This window comes from Acanthaster planci, linkage group LG02, assembly GCF_054643075.1.
Source record: "Acanthaster planci isolate LZ-2023a linkage group LG02, COTS_SCS, whole genome shotgun sequence".
NCBI lineage: Eukaryota > Metazoa > Echinodermata > Asteroidea > Valvatida > Acanthasteridae > Acanthaster > Acanthaster planci.
In genome coordinates this window covers 35410113-35432042 of record NC_141778.1, presented here as the reverse complement: position 1 = coordinate 35432042, position 21930 = coordinate 35410113, and the positions used below count along the sequence as shown (strand labels likewise).

General features: G+C 40.9%; 1 protein-coding gene across 2 annotated transcripts; it reads right to left on the bottom strand.

The window, feature by feature from the left end:
- Nucleotides 1–670: 670 nt before the first annotated feature.
- stxbp4 (syntaxin binding protein 4) lies at nt 671–21436 on the bottom strand. 2 transcript variants are annotated; one of them, XM_022247350.2, is made up of 22 exons: nt 21311–21436; nt 20026–20102; nt 19774–19856; nt 19011–19109; nt 18611–18680; nt 18286–18360; nt 17963–18072; nt 17481–17598; nt 17102–17234; nt 10083–10189; nt 9361–9737; nt 8135–8242; nt 7741–7982; nt 6380–6476; nt 6158–6285; nt 5837–5932; nt 5523–5588; nt 4766–4942; nt 4218–4343; nt 3435–3636; nt 3044–3101; nt 671–2063 (listed from the first exon to the last, which is right to left on the bottom strand). In XM_022247350.2, the coding sequence occupies exons 2-22, from the start codon at nt 20061–20063 to the stop codon at nt 1961–1963; spliced, it is 2613 nt and encodes an 870-aa protein (XP_022103042.2). In that variant the 5' UTR covers nt 20064–20102; nt 21311–21436; the 3' UTR covers nt 671–1960. The 2 variants fall into 2 exon arrangements, with proteins under 2 accessions (XP_022103042.2, XP_022103044.2); XM_022247352.2 differs by lacking the exon at nt 8135–8242 and having other exon boundaries at nt 9670–9737.
- Nucleotides 21437–21930: the final 494 nt, after the last annotated feature.

Sequence of the window (21930 nt, the reverse complement as noted above, 5' to 3'; positions counted from 1 at the left end):
GGATATGGTAACCGTCTCTAGATGCGTATCGTAGCGTTTGTTGCGCATTCATTGGATAGAGTTCTGTTGAACAATACACGGGTAGTCAGGTTAACGATACATTCGTGTGCCCTTGACAAATGCGTACTCATAATTCTGTGATGCAGGCCTGCCGATATTTCCTTTACAAAACATTGTGCAAGCAATTTTTACTTCCCTCAGTGCTGTGGGCCATTTTGCATTTGGCTGCGTGCCAAAGTCTTGCGACGCATGCCGTGCCATCGGACTTGAGATCCTGGCGGTATTTTATCTCAAGATGACAACATACTGTAGGCAAGATGACATCCTGAGATAGAATATCTAGGGACGTTACAACCATACCTCCATGTTACAATCGTCATAACAGCAGTTTGATGGCTGTGATAAATTACATCGGACGGTTCAGACAATAACTGTCTTACGTAATCGAGATTATGTCCGAAATGCATCACTGAATTTAAATGAAGCCTTCAGTTTTGAAAAAAAATAGCACTCTCTGAATTTTTTACTTTGATACCGCTACAAATGCATCTCTTGCGAGGAAAAAAAGCTACTTCTGACATGGGGGCACCCTGTAAACCTTATTAAAAAGGTATCTATAGGGAAATAGTAAAAACAAACAAAGAGGATTAAACAGACTTGAAATACTGAGTAGAGATCTGGAATACTGGATTTAACTTATTTTCGTCGAAAAAGGGGAGTGATTCAACAATAAAAAACGAACTTCAGATGGTTGTGATATGAACGATTAAATGGTAGTTAAATTCAAGACAATAATTCCTGAATATATGTAAAATTTATCAAGTTAATAAGACAAATAAGGAGTGACTAATGACCGTTCCTTGCATATTCAAACAAATTATTCAAAGGACCATCAATATTCAGCATAGTTTACCAAAAAACAGAATAGCTCTGTAAACTATACCATTATCTTATCCCCATTAATTAAATCATTTGTCATACTTGCACCTATAAGAAACTGTATATTCATCTTAACAAAATTATGCTCAGAAATTACGGGATTTGGAATAAATTATGTAATATAGATAGCCTGCCATGACAGAGTCTCATGAAATGCGTGTAAATTGATGAAAGAAGAACAATATGTACAAGCTGGAACAAAAGATGAATACCCTGCTGAAGTACATGTAATTATTTACAAATTTAAAGGTCCAAGAAATCTTTCAAGACAGTTGTGAAAAGAACTGTTAATTAATCTAGATAATAAAATAGAAATAAAGGAACAAAACAGTTATTGCTATTTTGGAGGCTATTTTAATCTCTTTATTACAGTGATTGCTAGAAAAAATACAACATCCCAAATAAAAATTAAAAATATATCAACCTTTTTCATAAGAAACATGATTTGAAGTTTCTTTTTTGCCTTAAATCTACAAGAGACTTGCAAAAGCAATACTTCACATAATGAAGAAATTCTGCCTCATTTATAGCTACAAAATGTCAAGTACATTCATACCTTCTCTTTACAATGATCAATGGGCAAAGCATTTGAGCCTAGTAGAAACTACACCATGCTAGAAATTTGAGATTTAAAAAATAATGACCAGACACATAAAAGCTGACGTAAATGGATACAAAAATACTGCTTATAAATGAATCAATGCTAACAGGGGAAGAATGAGGAAGAGAGGTGTGGCCGTTGCTGGGGGGAGGGGTTTGCACCCCTCCATTTATCAGTTTTGTTGGCAAAATCATGGTGCTGTTGGCAAGAATGGAGAAGGGGAAAGGATGCAGGGTGGGCATCAACTTATTTGTCGATGCTCTGTCAGCAAATTTCATAATAGTTAACCCCCCTCCCATTTAAAATGGTCTAGAAATGCTCTTGGGTTAGAGAAAATCAGTGACACACAACAACAAATGTAAAGCCTGCTGAAGAAATAAACTTCGGAAAATAAAAAGCCAGGTTTCCTTGCTACTCATTTCATGTTTTGGTCTCTGGTAAGTCTCTACCATTTTCCTCTATGGCTGGCAGGTGGTTGATGCTAGACACAGGATGAATCCATGTGGTTCTCTGGTTCACATGACTGTCAAAGAAATTAACAAAATGGAAAATGCGATGATGAAGATACAATGTTTGCATGATTTTTTTTACCAGTCTTGCTGTTTGATGTCTTTTCCCTTTGGTTGATGCATCTGTTCATGACAATGCACCTCATTCAACAGAAATGAGGAGCAAATATGTGACCCGCTCTATCAAAAAGGGTATTAAGGGACACTGTGCTAGTTCACACTAACAGCTTTTTTATGTGGACAGGGTGATTTTTTTACTTCTTGGTTTAGTGGCTTCTAGTACACTTTCACAATAAGAAACCTAACTGTTGCTATGGGTATTAAGAGACTTTCTTCTTGGCTGATTTCTTTTTCCACTTCCTATAATACCTATCTTTGTAGAGCTGGTCACATATTGACTGCAATTGGACTTTGCTTGTGATCTTTTTCATCAATGTCGAAAATCAAAATCTATTAAAATCAAAAGAGAACACTTTAGACGTCACAAAACTGAATTGATAACCATGACATCCTGCGTGGTTTCCTAAAATCCAAAGCGTAAGACAAAATTGAAAACAACTAAAGGAAAACCAAACCAACCTGATGATTTTCTTACATCCTTTTCCTAGAAGGTAGAAACTGAGACTTACACATCCACTTTCAGTGCACATATTTCATATCATGAAATATCCATTAGTAATCGGTCCATTTTCAATTGAGCATATTTTCTTTTCAAAGCAAGAGGTTTTTATAACCTGTGCCATAAGTTTTTAAAAATAAAATCCATACGAAAGAAAACATACAATAGAGATATGGTATCCTCATCAAAACTCCGAGGGGAAAACTGACAGAGAATAGAATGGATATTTTTTATAAGTGAGCTTCAAACAGACATCCTTGAATAAACTATAGAGCTCTCCGTTTTGATAACTAAGCCATGCACACAGTCACTTGCACTTTTATGTTTGTCAAACACCTTGAGTCGGAAAACAAAACATTCTTTTGGATAACTCACTTGAGATAGTACTTCATGCCATCTGCTGTATAGGCCTCTTCCCAGCCATATGGTAATGCTAGAATGCAATCAATAGTCACACCATTACACAATTGTGGATTGGAGACAACTCAACCATATCTTCAGCACTGCAGAAGCTTCTGCACGGACATCTATAAGCATTTATGATTAATGAAGAAAATGCATAACCCGGAACCCCCAGGGTGTCTGTCAAACTACTTCCACAATTCTAGAATTATGATACGACAGTTTCAAGCTACATAACAAAATGGTTCACATCAACCCATTGACTATTATTATCCAATGGAAATGTTTATCTTGAATCTGTTGAAATGTTAAAATGAAATTACTGTGAAGGACAACATCAAACATCTCATCAAACAGGACTTACGTTCAACATCCAATAGTTTTTTGACTGCTTTGACCGTCTCTTTTGCTTCTGTAGCAAGATTCAATGGGCCTTGCTTGTTGTGTTTAGCTAGGTACCCTGGGGGTATGAAGCCTGTATCACCCCGTCTGGCACTCTCCCCACGCCCCCTTGTTTGGTTCACCATGATGGCATTGGGGCCATGACTGACGAACTCGTGGACAAGCTGAAGATAAAAATAAAACTACACATGAACACTGTGATGAAATCACAAAATGACGAATTGTGATACCTGCCCATACATGCTGTTCCCACTCCACTTGCTAGAGGGTTTCCAAGTTAGGAGGTTCTATCTCTTAAAAGGTACTGTCTTTTGGGATTTTTTATTAGTTTGCACTGTTTATCTTGTGTCAACAAGCTTGAGAGGCTAGTGGTGTCATCCTTTGTTGATCTTAATTCTTATCTTCCGAGTTAATTATAACCAACAGTCATCTATCACTTCTTGGGATCTGTGTTACCATCGCTCTCTGCAAACTTTGAATGGTGGGGGGAAGCAACAGCAAAGTCAAGAATGCTAACCACAAATTCACGCTTCAGTTCTTGAAAGCAGTGGAGGGAAAACCCAAGTTTGTTGGTGTTTGATTACAGATTGCCAGTAATTGTTTGATAATGGGATTAAAAGGATAACAAGTTGGGAAAGGTGTTGAAATGTCATCAAGGAAATGACACTGGAAATCTGGCCTCTCTCTGTAGTGGAGTGTTTCTCTCTCAAGAAATCTAGCTCTTATTAATCCAATTATTACCAACCTCAGCAAACTGCAATAGCTTCTCTGTGGCTACTTCATATGTCTTTTTACTGATCTCAGCTTTTCTTAGCTCACAGCTCATAACAGCTATCCTCTTATCAAGTTCCTCAACACCTGCTGAACTGACCTGTAAATGTAAGGAGCACTGGATCAGATTAAAATCCTAGCACAAGCAGAAATGATGGATACATGACAACTGAATGGTTAAATGAGTTGTCAAGAGATCAACTTCATTTATGTACAGAATAATGCTAAAGTGAATACTAACACAGTCAAATGATTAAAAGGCTAAAATCGTGTGCAATTACTGTAGAATTATTTCCCGAACTGAAATGTACAGAACTGCTAGAATTTGACACTTGCATTACAAGACCATCAACAAAATGAAATATACAACACTCATTTGAACAAAATGCTACAGAAAATCTGTCATTCACGTTATCATAGTTTTACAAGTCAGACCGATTGACAAGATCAATCTGTATAAAGAAGCAGAAGAAAGATTTCCCTGAAAACATGAAGAGTGGTGTGATTGAGGGCACAATCTACCTTGTTAGGAGGAGGTGTCTTGGATATCTTCTTTTGCAATATTGCAATCTCAGCTTCTAGCATGTGGACTACTTCTTCATAATCTATCTCAATGTTGCGAGCTTCACGTTGCGCTGCCTCAGCCAGATGGACACGACTCTTCAAAGCTCGGCTTTCATGTATCGCTCCTTGAGCTTCCTATAATACAAACAAGTTGAAATGAGAATAACTAATTTACTGAATGATCAGTTATTTGACCAAATGACAAATCTTGACACCTATCTTACATGTGGATTAAAAATCCTGAAATGTTGAAATTATTACCATAAGATCTACAAAATTCAACTTGAGATATACCAAGACACACCCTTTTGTTGCAAAACAATAGACCTATAACGTAGTAATGTCACACTGTGTTTACATGTGTGTTTTCCTATGGCATCGAGGTGGGATGTAATCCATGGTGTCCCCATAGCAAAGCACACATGGAAAAGAAATGTGATATCATTTATGTTACAGGTCAATTGTGCCTCTCTGCTCCCATATATTATCTTCAAAATCAAATGTCACAACAAATTATCACTAAACCTGCACTGCAAGTGTAACATTATTCCCGTTAGCAAGCAAGCCTTTTCAAGGACAAAAAAACGGAGAGGGGACTTTCTACAATTTGCACTACAAAATTGTATGCCATATCAAATTGAGTTCATTATAACACCTCTGAAGTTTTGATTGGATCTAGAATCCAACCCATCCACAAATCTTGATGTGTACCAACCTTGCGAATACGTAGTAACTCTTCCTCAGCTATATTGAAGGATCGATCCTTTTCTTGAAGTTGTACCTAGACAAGCAGATGGATATTTGTTGATTACAGAATGTGCCTTTTGCATGTGCATTCCCTTCTTGCAAGAAGAGAAGCTAGACTTGAATTCTTGCCTGCACTCAAGCAATCAAGTCCATTTCAGTTGTGATCGAGTTGGGAAGGCTGATTTTCTACACAGCAATGACCAGTGTTCCCATGGAAACTCTAACTTCAGAGATGCTCCTAAAGTGATTGGATTGTCATTCCAAAAAGAATGAATGCATTACCTTCAGCCTTTCTATTTCTCGTAGAGCTTCATCTCTCTCCCTCCTGACTCTGTCAAGTTCACTGACAGGAACCGAGCTTGGAAGAACTTGCTGGGGCTGAGATACAAAAACAGGTTGAATGGCATCAGTTGATCGAAAGACTGCACTGAAGGAAATCTCAAACTTTAACCCTAATTATCTGGTCCTCAGGCTATAAATCATATTGGATAATGTTAAGGCCTACCTTTAAAAGATATGCAGATGGTTGCTGATACATTCCTTCGATATTAACAGAAGTAAATGTACAAAGAGAATCAACTGATTTGCAAGAACGAAGCATACCTGCTCCTGGAAGAGGGGTGGTTCTGCAAAATCAGTCACATCTTGAGCTGCAAAGGTCAATGACCCTGCCCCAAACCGACTGTCATCGAGTTGCATCTTGAAGATCTGTCTGGCAATGGCAACAAACTCTGCCAACGAGAGGGAAAATATTAATTAATTCAGTTGTTAGCACTGTAACAATCAGGTTACAACCATACACTGATCCATGTCTAAATGGCATACCTCCATATGGCACCATGCCTGACTGGTCTACTTTCAGTCTCCTTCTAAGTTCCACCTTCTCCTCATCAGTTGGATCAATCCCAAGATACTTCAAGGCCTGAAGATATCCGATTACATCCAAAAATGTATAATTATATGACAACGTCAAATAGTTATGTTATTCACTGAAGGAAATCTTAGTCATTAATGTTCTTTTTGCGGCAAGGTAGTGAAGGTATTCAAGGCCTTCAGCTGTTTCATAATTTCTCCATTTTAAATGTACATATAAATCTATATTTATCTGTTTTGAACCACTTCCTGCTGGGGCAGTTACCAATGTTGATGATGCTGGGCCGGGATATTTATCATTTTTTTTCTGTTTCAAAATTTTCATTAAAATTTCCTATCTTCATTTACTGGACACTTACAAACACACGAAGGACTGCTTGGTGGCCCCTCTAGCCTGACAGACAAAATCTATTGATGCCCGAGTATTTCAGCCAGGCCTGCAGCCTTGTAAAAAGAGCCCAGATTGTGCGGTGTTATGTAACTTTCTTTTGTTCACGAACCTGGCACAGTGCACCGCTGACCTCTTTTCAATAGGGGCCAGATTAGCGTGCAGCAGTGCTGTGTGGCTCATCGCTGCAGTGGTGGAGCGCTTTGTCCCTGGTGGTAATCGGCTCGTTCTAAATGCCCCAAACCCTGGTATACTGTTTCAAAACAAGGCTGGATTATCACCACTTTTGAGAGTGAAAAAATGTCGGTAATGCCCAGCAGCCTGGTCTTTTGTTCCGAGTACGGTCTTTTGTTACAAGGCCCTGTTCCCTTTGTCCGAGTTCGGAGACCCCGGCCACTCATATAAAGCATCCGGATCCAGAATCCCCGGCAGGAAGTGGTTAATGTAAATTGTATTCAAAATTCTGCCACTGGCGGCAAGGAGTACGGTTAAAAATAAACCACTAATAATAATAACAATAGTTTAGCATGTCAAAACTAAGAACAGTAAGTGAAAGTCACAGCCAGCCCTTTTAGAGAGAACATGTACACAATATCAATGAATCGTTTCAAAACAGGCATTGACTGCTTTCCAAAAAATATTCTGTGTCTGAGGCTGAGGACAACTTCATAGAGTTGGCAAAAGGATCACTCAATAATCAACAATCTTTAATATCTTCCATGCTTTTAATTCTGAACTGTGCCACTTTGGGCACTAAGACATTATTGTTAACACGTTAACAAGCATACACGTACTCAGGGCTTTTCAACTATAAAGTACACAGCAAACACAATTCTACTCAAATGTCTAGAAACCAAGGCATACACGGTATATGAAAGGTGTACTTTACAAAGTCAATCAGTTGTACATGCCAGCAAAGACTTACCACTTGAAGTTTATCAATCCTTAACCTGACATGTGGATCAAGAGAAAGTCGTCTCCTACGAGAGCTGGTCTGAGATGGAGAGGGACTAATGGCAGAGGTACCAATAGGGGGTGTAGCTAAAGGAGATGCTGCTGAGGATTGGGTGTTGTGATGATGCGTTGCCACGGTGACACTGCTTGTAGGCAGGACTGGTGACGGCTCCAGGTGACTGCTGTGTGGTGCAGGAAATCTGTTAAGGTGACCTATTGGAAAAAGACAATTTGGTATCTCAAAACTCATAGCTAATAAAACAATGAGATTGAATTCAGGTTTGATGGATGGAAATCTATCAAATCTATGAAATCCATTCTAGTACTGTAGGGAAAACTGACATGCAACATAAGACTTGTATTACCATTGGTGCTGTCGGCTTGCGGAGTTGAGGATGATGCTGGTTGAATGTGTAAATGTCTCTGAAGATACAATGGCATGGCAATATTGGACGGTGCTTGATGATGGAGCGCTAGATGAGGAAAGATCGTGCCCATCATTCCAAGACATGAGGCATGAAATATCGATGATTATATAATGCATGGAATGATAACAGTGCAATGAGATATGAATGCATTTGAAGTACATCAAGATAAAACAAGTTGAAATGATTGGCAACAAAGGAGGCAAATCTTTATGATAAACAAAAAATGGTAAAGGACCATTGACCCAAAGAGTAAGGCTTGCTTATTCCAAAAAACCTATATAGGCAAAGAAAGTCTCCAGTTTCTGGTCAGCGTGGCGTAGCTGTAAACCTGCATGTCGGCAAATTAAACGTTTTTATTTGGTATAAAAATGATGTCCAAAGCTGCCAAACTTGCTTGACCAACTAAAATCCTGCTACTGTATAATTTTAATGTGTTTTAAATGAGGAGTACGGTTGAGTGATATGTAGAGTAAAGGAGTACCTCTAGGCCCCATACATTTAGTCAGACACTTTTTTTCAGATGACATCATTCTGTATTATACATTTACAAACTAGGTGGTCTTATCTCCTGAGTACATTCACAAGCTGAAAACACTTATAAACAGTAAATAGGGAGGGGGCCAGTCTACACGTATATCTGTGTTGGCATCAGCAGTACGTGTGCATGTAGGGGCGATGGATATCACATGTTACATATACAGCATTTTTAGGGGGAAAAAAGCTGCATCACCGCAACACTTTTGGAACCAACCTGACCAGAAACCGGTGGCTTTTGGGGGCCAAAAGAAAATTATTCTACTCCTTGTGAATGTGCAATTGTAACTGCACTCAATCAAAGGAGCCAACAAATTTGTAACTATTGTGATATTATAAAAGTCTTTTGAAACAGTCTAAAAACTAGTTGGTGAGACTTCAAAAGTTAACTCCAAGAAAATAGTTAAGGAAAACTGTGGACAAAAATTAAAGAATGTGTTTTCTCTTAGACATCAATCCATCTGTTCAAACCATTCTTTCGCTTGAATTTTTCACTCACCTCAATAAAGTAAAGTTGGTGAAGACTTGTCAATTTATAAGAAATGAAAATACAGTTGTTCTCCTATTTCAGGTTTTTTCCTTTTGAGTTCTTTTTTTCTTTCAAGACTGTGGAGAAGTTCCATACATACCTGATAAAGGATAACCATTGATTGTAGCTTGCTCATATCGTGGTGGCGACATTAATTGCCTCACCGCAGGGGGGGATAACCCCTCTCCTGAAGATGACTCGGGTATGTTTCCCTGAGAGGACACCACATCCCCTACAACATGAGGTGATACGCCACTAGCCTTGGCAAATGGTGATCCCTGTTGATGCTGGTGACCAGTATGTAGTGGTGGTTGTGAGGGTGAAGTGGAATGAGATGGGTACCGGTGAGGGGAGAGAGGTTGATTGGTACTTGATGGAGATGGGTAGGAGGAGGTAGGGGTGTAATTACTTGGCTGTCTGCAAGAGTGGGCTGACATGGCTGGAGTGTAGCTGACACATAATGTATCCACATCAGTCCTGTATGGAAAACACCAAGGGCATCTTGTAACTTTGTCAGGTTTCAAGATCTTGAAGTACACTGTAAAAATCAACAAATGGAGCTGAGTTGGTCCAGTCTAATCATATTAAGGTCAATGTTAATCTTGTCAGTACATCACATTAGGAGTCAGGAATTTCATGTTAATAACAAACCCAACTACAAGTCGCTGCCTTGGTGTCCCCTGAAAAACATCTCATGAAGTACTGTTTTTTTTATGAATCCCTTTTACAAAGGAACATTAAGCCTAGAATATTTTAACATCATTGTTCAATATCAAGTGAACTCAACATAATCACATTCATTGAATGATTTAGTGACATTACCTGCATGATGCTCTAGTCAGTATCTCCACGGCAACCTCATTTGTTACCCCGGACAACGGTTCCCCATTCACTGACATCAGCTGATCACCAGCTCTCAAACGGCCATCCTAAGTATGTAAAATGCCAATGAAACACTATTCATAGTGTAATAACATGTCTCTTAAGCCATCAAATTTATGTAAAGTTGAAAACTATTAGTAAGTGCAAGCAAAGTCAGTAATGCTTAACATATGACCACAGTGTAGGTAAGAACTCTTGCTTCTTCCCCGGTTCCCATCCCCTCCTTTTAAAGTTTAAGTATATGAACCAATGGAACCAGTCTGCTTCATCCTTGTTGCTACGCAGCATCTCATCTTAGCTTTTAAGTGCACATCAATTTTTAATATACAGTGTAGATATAACTTGATGAGGAATCTAAACAGTAAAACACTTGAATCATCCTTGTTTCTATGCTTACAAAGCACCCTCAGTAACTCCTATAACTCCTATAATTAGTACACTCACTCCATTTCTATGTTGACAATGAGAACGGAACTTCCACTCCAATAGAAGCAACACAGGGTTTTTATGTGATATCAATTCAGCCTGACATATATTCAAATGCCTTCAAGATGGCTGCTTGATGTGTGCACCGAGCAAATTGTCAAGGTTTAGAGGAAGGGCTATGTGAACTCTCCACAATCCAAGCTACATAAGCCATGTTTGCACTGGACTTTTTTCTGTGGGTTTTACCGAGCTGATGGTCAAATGGAACATGGTCAAATGTGACCACTGTCCACAATTGGACCTTTGACACGGGAAGTTTGACTGAGACCGCAGGAGAAGTTACTGAGCTGGCAATGCAATGACTTATGAGGGCTCTCTCTCGGTGACCTTTCAGCATTTCTTTTTGTCCTTAGAAACAACGTTACTATCCTCATTATCATATGGAAATGGAGCACTCTTTGACAACAATTAATCTTCCGAGAGTGTCAGTAAAAATTTCTGCAATGGTTGCGACCAAAAGAGAAACAAATTACTGGAAATATTTAAGACATGCCACGCCGCAATGAAATGTGCAACACGCATGTGTAGTTTCCTTGTATAAAGCATGGTGTTGTTCTTTGGCCCAATGTACACTCTACTGGGCCACTTTCCCATGCTTTTTCTGACTCGCGCTTTCTGACCGACTTTCTGTGTCTCAGGATTTTTTCTGAGCAGAATTTGGTCGGGGGAAAATGACCACACTGCTCAGTCAAAGAAGCTGAGAGAAAACTTCCTGGAATATCCGCACTGGACATGAACAGGGAAATGTAACCATTGGGTCGTATGAATAAAAAGCAGCATTTGCTTTTACAACCATTTTTGAAGCATTTACTCGTGTTTGTATGAGTAATGAAGCAAACGGTTTTACATAATTAGTGCAATCACTAACAGGTCAAAGTATTTACTTTTTACTCTTTAAGCTTGTGCACTAAGACTCATCCTATTTTTTTTTTAGGTCTCTCTCCTGATTTTGTATTTTTGGGGGTATTTTTGAATAGGGAGGGATGGTAAACGGGGCGAGTGTTTTCTTCCTAGAATGAAAAATCCCATTGGATTTTGGGAATTCCATTACAGAAAACATCTCACCTCTGTTTACCTACATTTGCCTAGTAGCACCGTTAGGTAACAATTTGGGAGGGAAGGGACAGGCAGGGTAACGAAGGTCTTAACTGAAAAAGGTTATTTAGACATACCCGGAAGCTGCCTATCTAGTTGTGAGAAATGGTAGCTTTGCGGGGTGAACAGGCTGCTGATCAGCCGACCTGCTTGAGGGTTTCCCTGCTCATGACACCCTCTATTGGAAATATATCCTTCAGGCAGCATGAAGTGAAGGTGATTAGATTCTCCCAGCAGGCTGTTTTCATTATGCCTGAAACAGAAACTCCAAGCCGGTGGGCCCAGGATGTTGATGTGCTGCTTGTCTCATGGGCACCTGATTTCGATCCTCAATATCAAGAGGGCTTACACATATTATTGCCTCTGATCTTAATTGAGTGATTGTGGTCAAAGAGGCTGGGCGATGTGGCTGGATGGTTGTGATGAACAACTGCTGGACATCACCTCGTAATGGCTGCATATGAGCAAAGAAATATGTGGAAGCTTGTACGGGGCACCACCATAAATCCTCTGCCATTGTTGAAATTGCTGTCAACCTTGGAAGATATCTGAGGAAAAGAAATCAGTTGAATGATCCGTGGTCAGAGACCCCATGTGTGGAATGAGGCATACGCCGCTGGGTTCCCGGTGAAGGTGGCCTGGTTCTGTGGACTAGGCATAAAATTGGCCTCCTCGTGAAAATGTTTGGGCAGCCATCAGAAATACCACTTTAAAGGTTGGTTGATGAAAAGTACGAGCCTCTGTGTTGAATCAATGAGAGACTTGGGATACAATGATAGAATGATGCCCTGATCCCTCTAAATGTTTGAAGAGGAAAAGCCCAGATGATAAGTGAAGCTGAAGAATGGGGATCAGTAACCATTGTCTTGTACTACTTCGTAAAGTGGAGAAGTCAGCTACCACAAGCCTGCCTGTAGGGCTCCACCTGTGTTGAGCTACCCAGGCGGAATCTACTTCCCAAAGTTCAGCTACTCTAAGGCAGACTGTGACAGCATCCAAGCACACCAATGAAGGGAGGCTGGATCCAGATGAGCCATTGGAGACCTGGGTTGAGTCAGGAGGTCTCGGCAGTTGAGGAGCCTGACTGGAGAATGAATAAGTAGGCCCAAGAGGCAAGGGAACTGAGACTGTTGTGGGCCAAAATGAGGCAAAGAGAACATTCTGGATAATTCTGTCTCTCATGAGTAATGACAATTCCCTTCACTGAGGTTGAGCAAAAATGAAAGGATCAAACTGAGGAACATTCTTGATAACTCTGTCTCTTATGAGCAACTGGAAGTACCCCTCATAACAGGAAGGGGAGGTGAAGGCATGAGTTCCCCTAACTGTGGTTGAGCAACAAATGAAGGGATCAGTCTGTGGGAGTGGTGTTGCCCAGTGGTGGGGCATCAACCAAAGAAGTCTTCCTCTGTCCAGTGGGTGGCTTGAAGAGAGGAACGTTAGCAAAATGACAGAGGTCCAGCCTTTCTGCAGTCTGGACGCAATAGACCTCAAGCAGCATGGTCTGGTGGAACTTGTTATCAAATGGAACAGCAGGCTACAGCCATTAGCTATAGATGGGCAAAGGCCACTTTGCCTCAAATACAACCCCTCAAAATACCAGAGGGGCACGAAGGCCAACTGAAACGGCACCAAGGCTGCTTTGAAAATTTGTGTTGTGGACGAATTAATTTACAAAGTGTGTTCGTCCCTTCAATTTCAAGAGGGTGTATAACTTTGAAATTGCAACCCCCATCCTTTTTTTATACTGCGTATTTAATAAGCCATGTAATTATACTGAATGGTTGTACAATACGTAAATCAGTAAAGGAAAAAAGAAGGCTTTACCCATTATTGACTGTGATGTTGTATGGGCACTATTGTATCCATTACTGACCAGCAAGGATCCCAAAACTAGCTGTGCTATTTTGTATGGAATGAATGGCATGAAATGGGACAAAGACCACCAAAATTCATGAAGCAGACAAAAACCTGCCTTATGCAACCTAACCATACAGTCGACAATGTCTAAGAATTATAGACCACTAACGCTATTACAAGTATGTACAACTTGCGTCAGTCAGGTAACCATGATGGGAACCCATGGGGAAACTGGTCAACCAAGGTCACACATGCATGTAGCCTGTTATCGCGTGATGAAACCTGTGAAACAGATGAAAACCCATGAGCTGTGCTTAGGAAATTTGTGTGAAAATGCTCGCCAAATTATCATCATGAATACAGGAAAAAAGGAGAGCAATTTCTGTGCATAAACCTGTAGGACTTTCCGTGCAACGTGGCCATGTGCAGGAACAAAACCTGGACATAGGAAAGGCTACGGTAACTAAAGTACAGTGGCAGCCACTCCACTACGCTGAAATTTAGTGAACAACAAATGGTAACCAATAAGGGATACTGCAGGTCCAGCATTATGTACGACTGCGACATGTACATGTACTTTGTTCAAGAAATACACTGACCAGGTGGTGCATGCATGTACCAAAGGGTACAGGGGCTGGAGCTGCAATGAGTTGAGTAATATTCGCTCCCAGCAAGGCCCAAAAGATGGTGTGTTCATTTGTTTTGTTGTTAGTAAATGAAAAAGGGCAATCCTAACTTATCACGTAGGTGCACAAGTTACGTCACCCTTCCACGTGTGCGACAAAACCTGCGCCACGTGCCGCGCGTTCAACGAAATAGCTCCTGGAGCGACTGTAACGGGGGAACAAAACGCACATGAGCGTTATGTTAATGGAGTTGATCGCTCTGTCTGTGAAAACGAAACGGAAACAACACGCCAGCATGCAAGGCACCCAAATTGTACATATGGAAAGGTGCCTCAAGGGGTGTGCGCGGGGCACACTGCATAGGCGCAGCCACTTACACTCATAACTTGGTCTGTACATGTAAATTTGCCGAGCCCACACAGGAACCCGGCTGGAAGACCTTGTACCCGAGGGTTCATCTTGAACCCTAACATGATACCACTTAGTAGGAAAATGTAGTGCTGTGACTTAAATTTAAGTACAAGAGCCCTCATTGTCTGAAGCCTTACAGGACAAAGGTAAGGCAATGGTGACTAATGACAACAGCTTCAGTGGAAGTTGGAACTATTTGAGCGACAGTTAAATTGAATAATTTTCAAAACCTGAAGTTTTATCCGGACCAAAATTGACCGTGTCGAGTTTAGATGCCAAGAACTAGGCAATGAGTGAATACAGGTAAATAAATGTACCAAGTACACACAAAAGTACATTCTTCTATTGAAGAAATGCCAAAGAATCACAAGAAAGCAGTAAGTGGTTCATTGTACTGTTTACCAGGGGAATTCAAAAATGTTCCGTGCAGTTTTCGAACATGTAGTTATTGGCCAGATGAACGATAAGAGATTAAGACACTTTGCTTACCGTAAATTAAACATCTTTACAATGGTAACAATGTTACCCTGGTGATGGTGTTCCCTTCGTTTGTTTATTGTGGGCAGTACTGTAGAATGCGTGGGAGGAGCACATCGGTCAAAGAGGGAGAACGTGATCTTATCCCCAAGACACAAATGGTAACTCAGTCTAAGGCCGAGGGTTTGTTTAAGAACCTGGGACGTAGTATAAAAACTTGATAGGGGTCCAGTGATACCGAGCAATACTGGTGAGATCATTTATTTATCCTGCGGTACATGTATATGTACATGTGCCAAAATCCCTACAATCACCTGACAATAAGATGGAATACGTATAAAAGGCTCAACTGGAAATGGAAGTTGACATGGTTGAAGCTTATGTCATGACTGTAAATGATAGATTAGCCTCCTGAAAAATAGGGAGGCTATCCTCATTAGTGGACAATGTTGGACAGATGAGAGGAAAAAGGTGCCTCCGAAGGAATTCTGGAACAGTAACAACCCATAAGTGTCAGGGGGGATTGGATGTTGATCAAACGAGTGACAGCGAGACCATGAACGGACATAAATATCGTGCCGGAAGTCCCGTGCAGTAGAACTGCTGGGATGGGTACGCATGGCATCCGGTCATCAAAACGACGCTGAGAAGTGGCCCCATGATCTGGAGGGACAGTTACGTCGTGGGCTTTTGTTCAGTGTGAAGGAATCCGCCTGATATGCTGGGTGAGCTGAATAAAAATGGGGATAGTTCATGGGAAACACTGTTGAAAAATAAGACCAAGCACTTGAATGAGAACGAGGTTGAAGCTGTTACGTCTGACCTGTACCTGCAACAAAATGGCTGCTGTTCTCGAGGCTAAAATGTGATGACGATATGGGTGATGGTGGTGCCCCGGGCCTCTGTGACCAGGCTGGGCTCGCGAGCCGTTCGATATCGTTGCATCGAGTCCCGCGCCCTGCCCTACCACATGTACATGGACGTCGAATTCCGCTGTTTCCATGTGCTCACACCTGGCTACTGCAGGTGTGCGGGATTTGCAGGGGAGTAGTGCTGCTTGAGACTGGTCGCAGGCTTTGCCCTGGAGAACTTCCCAACTGTTGAACCCGGCATATTAGACTTGGTTGAGATGGTGGAAATATCACGCTTGAAGGGACGATCAGGCTGGAGGGACCGGGAGATTTGCCTGGAACGTGGCTTGAATTAACAGTTTTCTATCGAATTCAGCAAGATTACATATGACCATTAGGCTCCATTGTACTCTGATTTCGCACGATATGGACTGCACGCGTTGCTGAAAAAACTAGAACGAGTCTTAGTGCTACACAGCGTTTATGTGGGACATGCAGTGGGCGCGGAGGGTGTGGCTTGGGCAACTTTTTCAGTGAGGTTTGACGCGCATGTGCGCTGATATGCAAATGTAGGTAAACAGAGCTTAGTTGTTTTCTGTAATGGAATGGAGTATTTCTTGACATTGTTCAAGACTGGGTTAGGGCAAGTTTGAAAACGAGGAGCATTTACTGATGTTCAAAATGGCAGCATTCGTGAATGTCATTCCAAAGGAAAAGCTGTATGCCTTTAGGAGGGAATCTCAAGAAACCACATGCAGGCAGTTGTACTGATTTGAGAGTGACAGAGCAATTTTCTTCATCAAGGTTTTTGCGATCCAAATTACTGCCATCGTGCTTATCTGCCATGCTGAGGTCTCAAGATACAGCACCGTGCTGCACTGTGTATGTCTGTACGTGCAGACAACGGAAGCCCTCTTGTGCAAAACCATTCGGCTCTGCAGCCACCCACAAGCGTTAAGCATTTGCTAATATTTATACTAGATGCTGAATAGTCAAAGAAACATTTATTCCTACAAATTCAAGCATTTGTTTAATCTCAATGGTTTGACTTCTCAGTAAATGTTTTTGCTGTTTGCTTGAACTTCATTTGCTACTTTTTATTCATACGACTCATTGTCTCAGCAAGTTTGACCCCCCAAAAAGTGAACCTTACCCTTGCACAATCTCCATCTTGTTGGATGCCTTGGATGTATATCCCTGGTCCGTCTGGTCGATCCACGCCTCCAGATATGCTCAATCCAAGACCACTCAACTTGTTCAAGATAATCTCACGCACATCTGGCGTCCTGCATGGAAAGTTTGAAAGCCAGTGGATTACCTGCAGGATTTCATCCAGGGATCCAACATGAAGTCGAACAGTGGCTTCTTGCAGGTTAATACTTGATACGTACTTAACAGTGCACGGTGCTCATCTCTACTGTGCTGAGGTAAAATTGATGGATTGCTTAATTTGACAGTTCGTATTATGATTAGGAGATATCAATGAGAATAGACAGGCTATTGTACTGTCTTGAGCTAGCTGTAGCCCTGACCTTTGATTAGCTGAGCTTGGAGCTAGCTCAGCCGGTACTGATGATGCAGAGTCTAGACTAGGTGATGGTGACTGACTTGAGGTCCGCTCTCTTTGAGATGAAGACCAGGGTCTGGAACCTGGTTCATAAGACAAGAAGAAAAGGGAAATGCTGATGAGACAGAGAAACTATGAGCGCAGGTCAATATTCAGCCATTTGCACACTGAAAACATCCCAGTCTCCTGAATGGACGGTATCATTATAAGAAGTATGTTCTCTATCTCACAATCCACTGAGATGACAGGGGATGATAGGAGATATAGGCAGGTCCCTGTAAACGATGCCACATCTAACCAAAGATGAACATAGACATAAATGATGTAGACTAAAACAGCCCAAGCACATTTCTGTGAATAGCTTGCTCAAGCAGCTGGGTATGGTGAGCTTTTTATGGTGGATGAACCAAAGCATAACAAAACCTGTAGTTTTACTTTACTTCTTACTTTGCTCGTGTACATCTGAGCCTTGATCTGATGAGATAGACTGTGAATCCAAGCTGAAAGTATTCCTTGTGTTAGCAAGTTGACTTTCAATAAGTAATGAAAATCGACGCCTGTAAACAAAACAGCACAATGATGGACTTCTTAACTGGAATATTTGCCTAGTGAGTATGCAAACTGACAGAAATTTTCAGATTAATTAGATTAAAACGGAGTAACAATCTTTTGAAGCGGTTGCAATGAGACAAATCATCAACTTTATTTCAAAATGTTTGCACAAGCTGCATTTCTCAGAAAAGCAACAGACAAGACACTGCAGCACTTACACTGCTGACATATTTCTTGTGACAACCAACGTAACTTGATTAGTTGCCGAGGCACTTCGGAGATGCTGTACAGCTCTGAACAAAAACATCCAACAAGAAATAGTTCACAGTTATTTAGATTATTAAATACAACACAAAACTGACGGATCTTGATCAGGTTACCAGGTAAAACATGTTACGCTACTATGGTAAACAATCTAGGCAGAATTGCTCTCTGTTGATATTCCCTGACTGTAACAGTCCCCTATCCTTCATGTTGAAATAAGGACAACACAGGTATTGTAAATAACACATCTACGTGTACGTTGGCAGTAACGGTACTCACTCATCATTGGTAACACGCAGTAAACTTGTGCCGTTTACACTCAGTATCTGGTCTCCTTCCTTCAAACGTCCTGGTAAAATATAATCACAAAATATCTCAGTAACAGAAGTGTGTTGAGTGGGAAATGCTTGTTATTATCATTATTTTAATTTCTGGTAATAACACCAAGGATTCCTCAAAAACGCCCCAGGCACTGTAGCTCCTAGAGGTGGGAGGAAAACCCCACAGCAATAGTCTGGGTAAAACCTACGGAATCAGGCAGGGACTGAAACCCCAATCCACATGTGGACCGAGCCGGGAATCGAACCGTAGAGAAGAAACGTGAGGAAAGAACCACCACGCCAAACTGACTCCCCAAGTTACATGTAAGCTAATGATGGTGATCACTGTGTCAACCCACCACTTTGCTCAGCTAGTCCACCAGGGATCACCCGTCGTATAAAGATGCCATAATCTCTTCCACTCTCTTGCTCACTCCTTCCTCCTATAATCTTGATGCCTAGTGATCCAGATATTCATTTAGACTGTCAATAATGCGGTATTTCAGAGCTTCCTTTTTCTTTCATTCAAGTGTCAACAATGGTTCATTTACAGCTTTAAAACATGCAACCTAACTAATTCTTAGAACAACACACAGATTAAAAAACTACACAGGTATGAAAATGAAATGTAGCTAGGTTTTCAAATCTTTTTCATCTTTTAATCTTTTAAAATGACAGATGGATAAGAAATGATTAAAGTAACTCTCAGTTGTTACTGAAAGAGCATACAAAGCTACATAACAAAAATCGGTTGATCTCAATCTCAATTCAAACCAACCATTAGATAATGGTGTTTTGAAATGAAAGCATCCATGTTGTTTGCTGCACTCTACACAACCTTGAGTTAAAACATTCTCTGTAAATGCTACAATTTAATGTCTTGGTTTTTATTTCATTTGTAAATACCGTGTTGCATAACAAGAACTAGTTTGTTGTTGCTCTGGCTAGAGACAGGTTGAATGCCTGGCTGATTACAACGAGACAAGTGAGTCAGTGCAATCCTCTGAGAATGTGTACGGGTATTTTCCATTCCCGGCAATGCAAATGAGTGATCTACTGTAACCAACTTGGACTGCTATGTCACTGTTCATTGATTATTTACCAAGATGAGAAGTTACTTACCGAGGCCAGTTTTACAGTCATTGAATACTACAGTTTCTGTTTCATCCATGTGGTGACTGTGCCGTGGTGATCCCTCAACAGCACTTGAAGATAAAAAAAACAAATCAATCTGAATAATCTTGAATTAAGCACTCATGGCAACAACTTGTTTGCGAATCATCAACAGATAAAAATAGCAAGCCAGGAAAATACTGAATTTTGATAAGTTTGTTTTCTGTGCACCATACAGGCATCCAAGGACCATGTTCTCACCTGACACCTGTCTCTGTTACTGTCATAGTCACTGACATTCTGATTGCTGAAATCTTGCTGAATGTTATCGGTCAGACCTATGAATACAGAGCAATCATAACACTGTATTTAAGGAATAACAGGCTCAACTATAAGACTCGTCAGAGCACAGTTACAATCAAAGATCGTATAGCACCGCGCAGCGGCGCAAGATGAATAACTTCACCGTGAATAAGTGTAAAATGTTGTAATTGCGTGGGCGCCGTTTGGGTTGGACTATACCTGTGCAGTGCATGTTAATGCGCAGTGACAGGCACGCACACCTGGTATGCCAGCACCTATGCATTAACGTGCACACTCGAATGGCGTCCATGGTGATAACTCCTCTTTGGCAGAGTTCTCCATCTTGTACCACTACGCAGCGCTTTACTTCATGTATCCTCAGTTACAATGTTGTTTATCCATCCATGTATCTTCATCAGAAGATTAACTTTGATGGATTCTTTGGTATTCAGAATTTGGCTGCAAAATGTCTGAAAACTTAAAAGAGTGCAACATTTCTCTTGTGGTGGCTTTGGTGATTTCTTCACTATTGGCAAAGCATGAAACCACAAGCTGGCAACTTGCGTTGATCCATATCTTACATCCACACATTGCCCTGCATTTTGTACACGGCCTTCTATTTTTGTTATAAGGAACAAGACCACAGACACATTCATCTGTTCTCTATTTTAATGAAGTGAGCCACAACAGCTAATCCAGGGATGTAATGGGACAGAAATAATTTCAGAAACTATGGAGATTTCTCCTGTCCTGAGATCATGATAAACAGAACCAAGTAGGCCTAACATTATCACTGCCACTGACTATTCAATCTTGCAACTGACATGATTGTGAAAGAGTAGGCCTAGTGAATAAAACTCCAACATTGTCCAATGTTCATGTTGTTCAAGAAATAGGCCTAGTCAGTGCCACTAATCCTGAACCCTGGAGTTACAAACAAATGCCTCAGTTTTGACAGCTTTTCGACATGTTTCGAGAGATTTGATTGAGACTGATATAATACGAAATAGCCTAGGCTTCCTGCCACCATCACACATGGCACAGGGGCCCCGGCTCACACATGGCATAGGGGATCAGGGACGCCAGGTCTGGCTCATGCGCTCACACACCGTGAACACTTTTCTGAAGTGTAAGCCAAGTACAGTCATGACAGTGTAATTCATGGATTGCTGTTTTACTGTCACATGAAAGTCTCGATTAAAATGATGACTTGAATATTAAAGACGTTTATAAAAATCCTAACCTTCAGGTTCCAGATCTGGATGAGTCAGTCTACTGGCATTTTTATCCACTGTTTACAAATTTTGTCAGAGACTGCCATTTTACCCGAGCGTCGTTCACGACTGCCACTAGAGGGCGGTATACAAGGAAACTGAACAGAGCTAGCTGTGCGCATGCATCACACGTCGTCCCCGGGGGAGGCGATATTAGCGACAGTGCCCTCTTCTCCGTCAGTTTTCCATTCACATAAATCGGTAGATTCCTGCGCGCAAAGCTCACTAATAAATTATTTTGCGACACTGATGGCTATTTCTAATAAAAGGTGTCATTATCTGAACCAAATGTAGAGCTTTTTCCATACACCAAAGATTCGGAACTTGTAGCCTCTAACCTGGGTGTACTTGTTCTCTTTCAGAAAAAGTGGGGGAATGATCCTCTATCGTGATCAAAACCGGGTACAATTCCAGGAAGTAGCTATCCATAAAGTTACTGACAAAATTATCGTCGAGAACCATAAAGGCAGTTTTAAAGAAATCGGTATCGCGCAGCACTACTTTTCTTGGAATCTAAAGCATTCGTCGAGCTCAAACTTCATAATTTTTTTTGTACTGCACCCTTGTTAAGTTTGGATTTTGAGCGCTT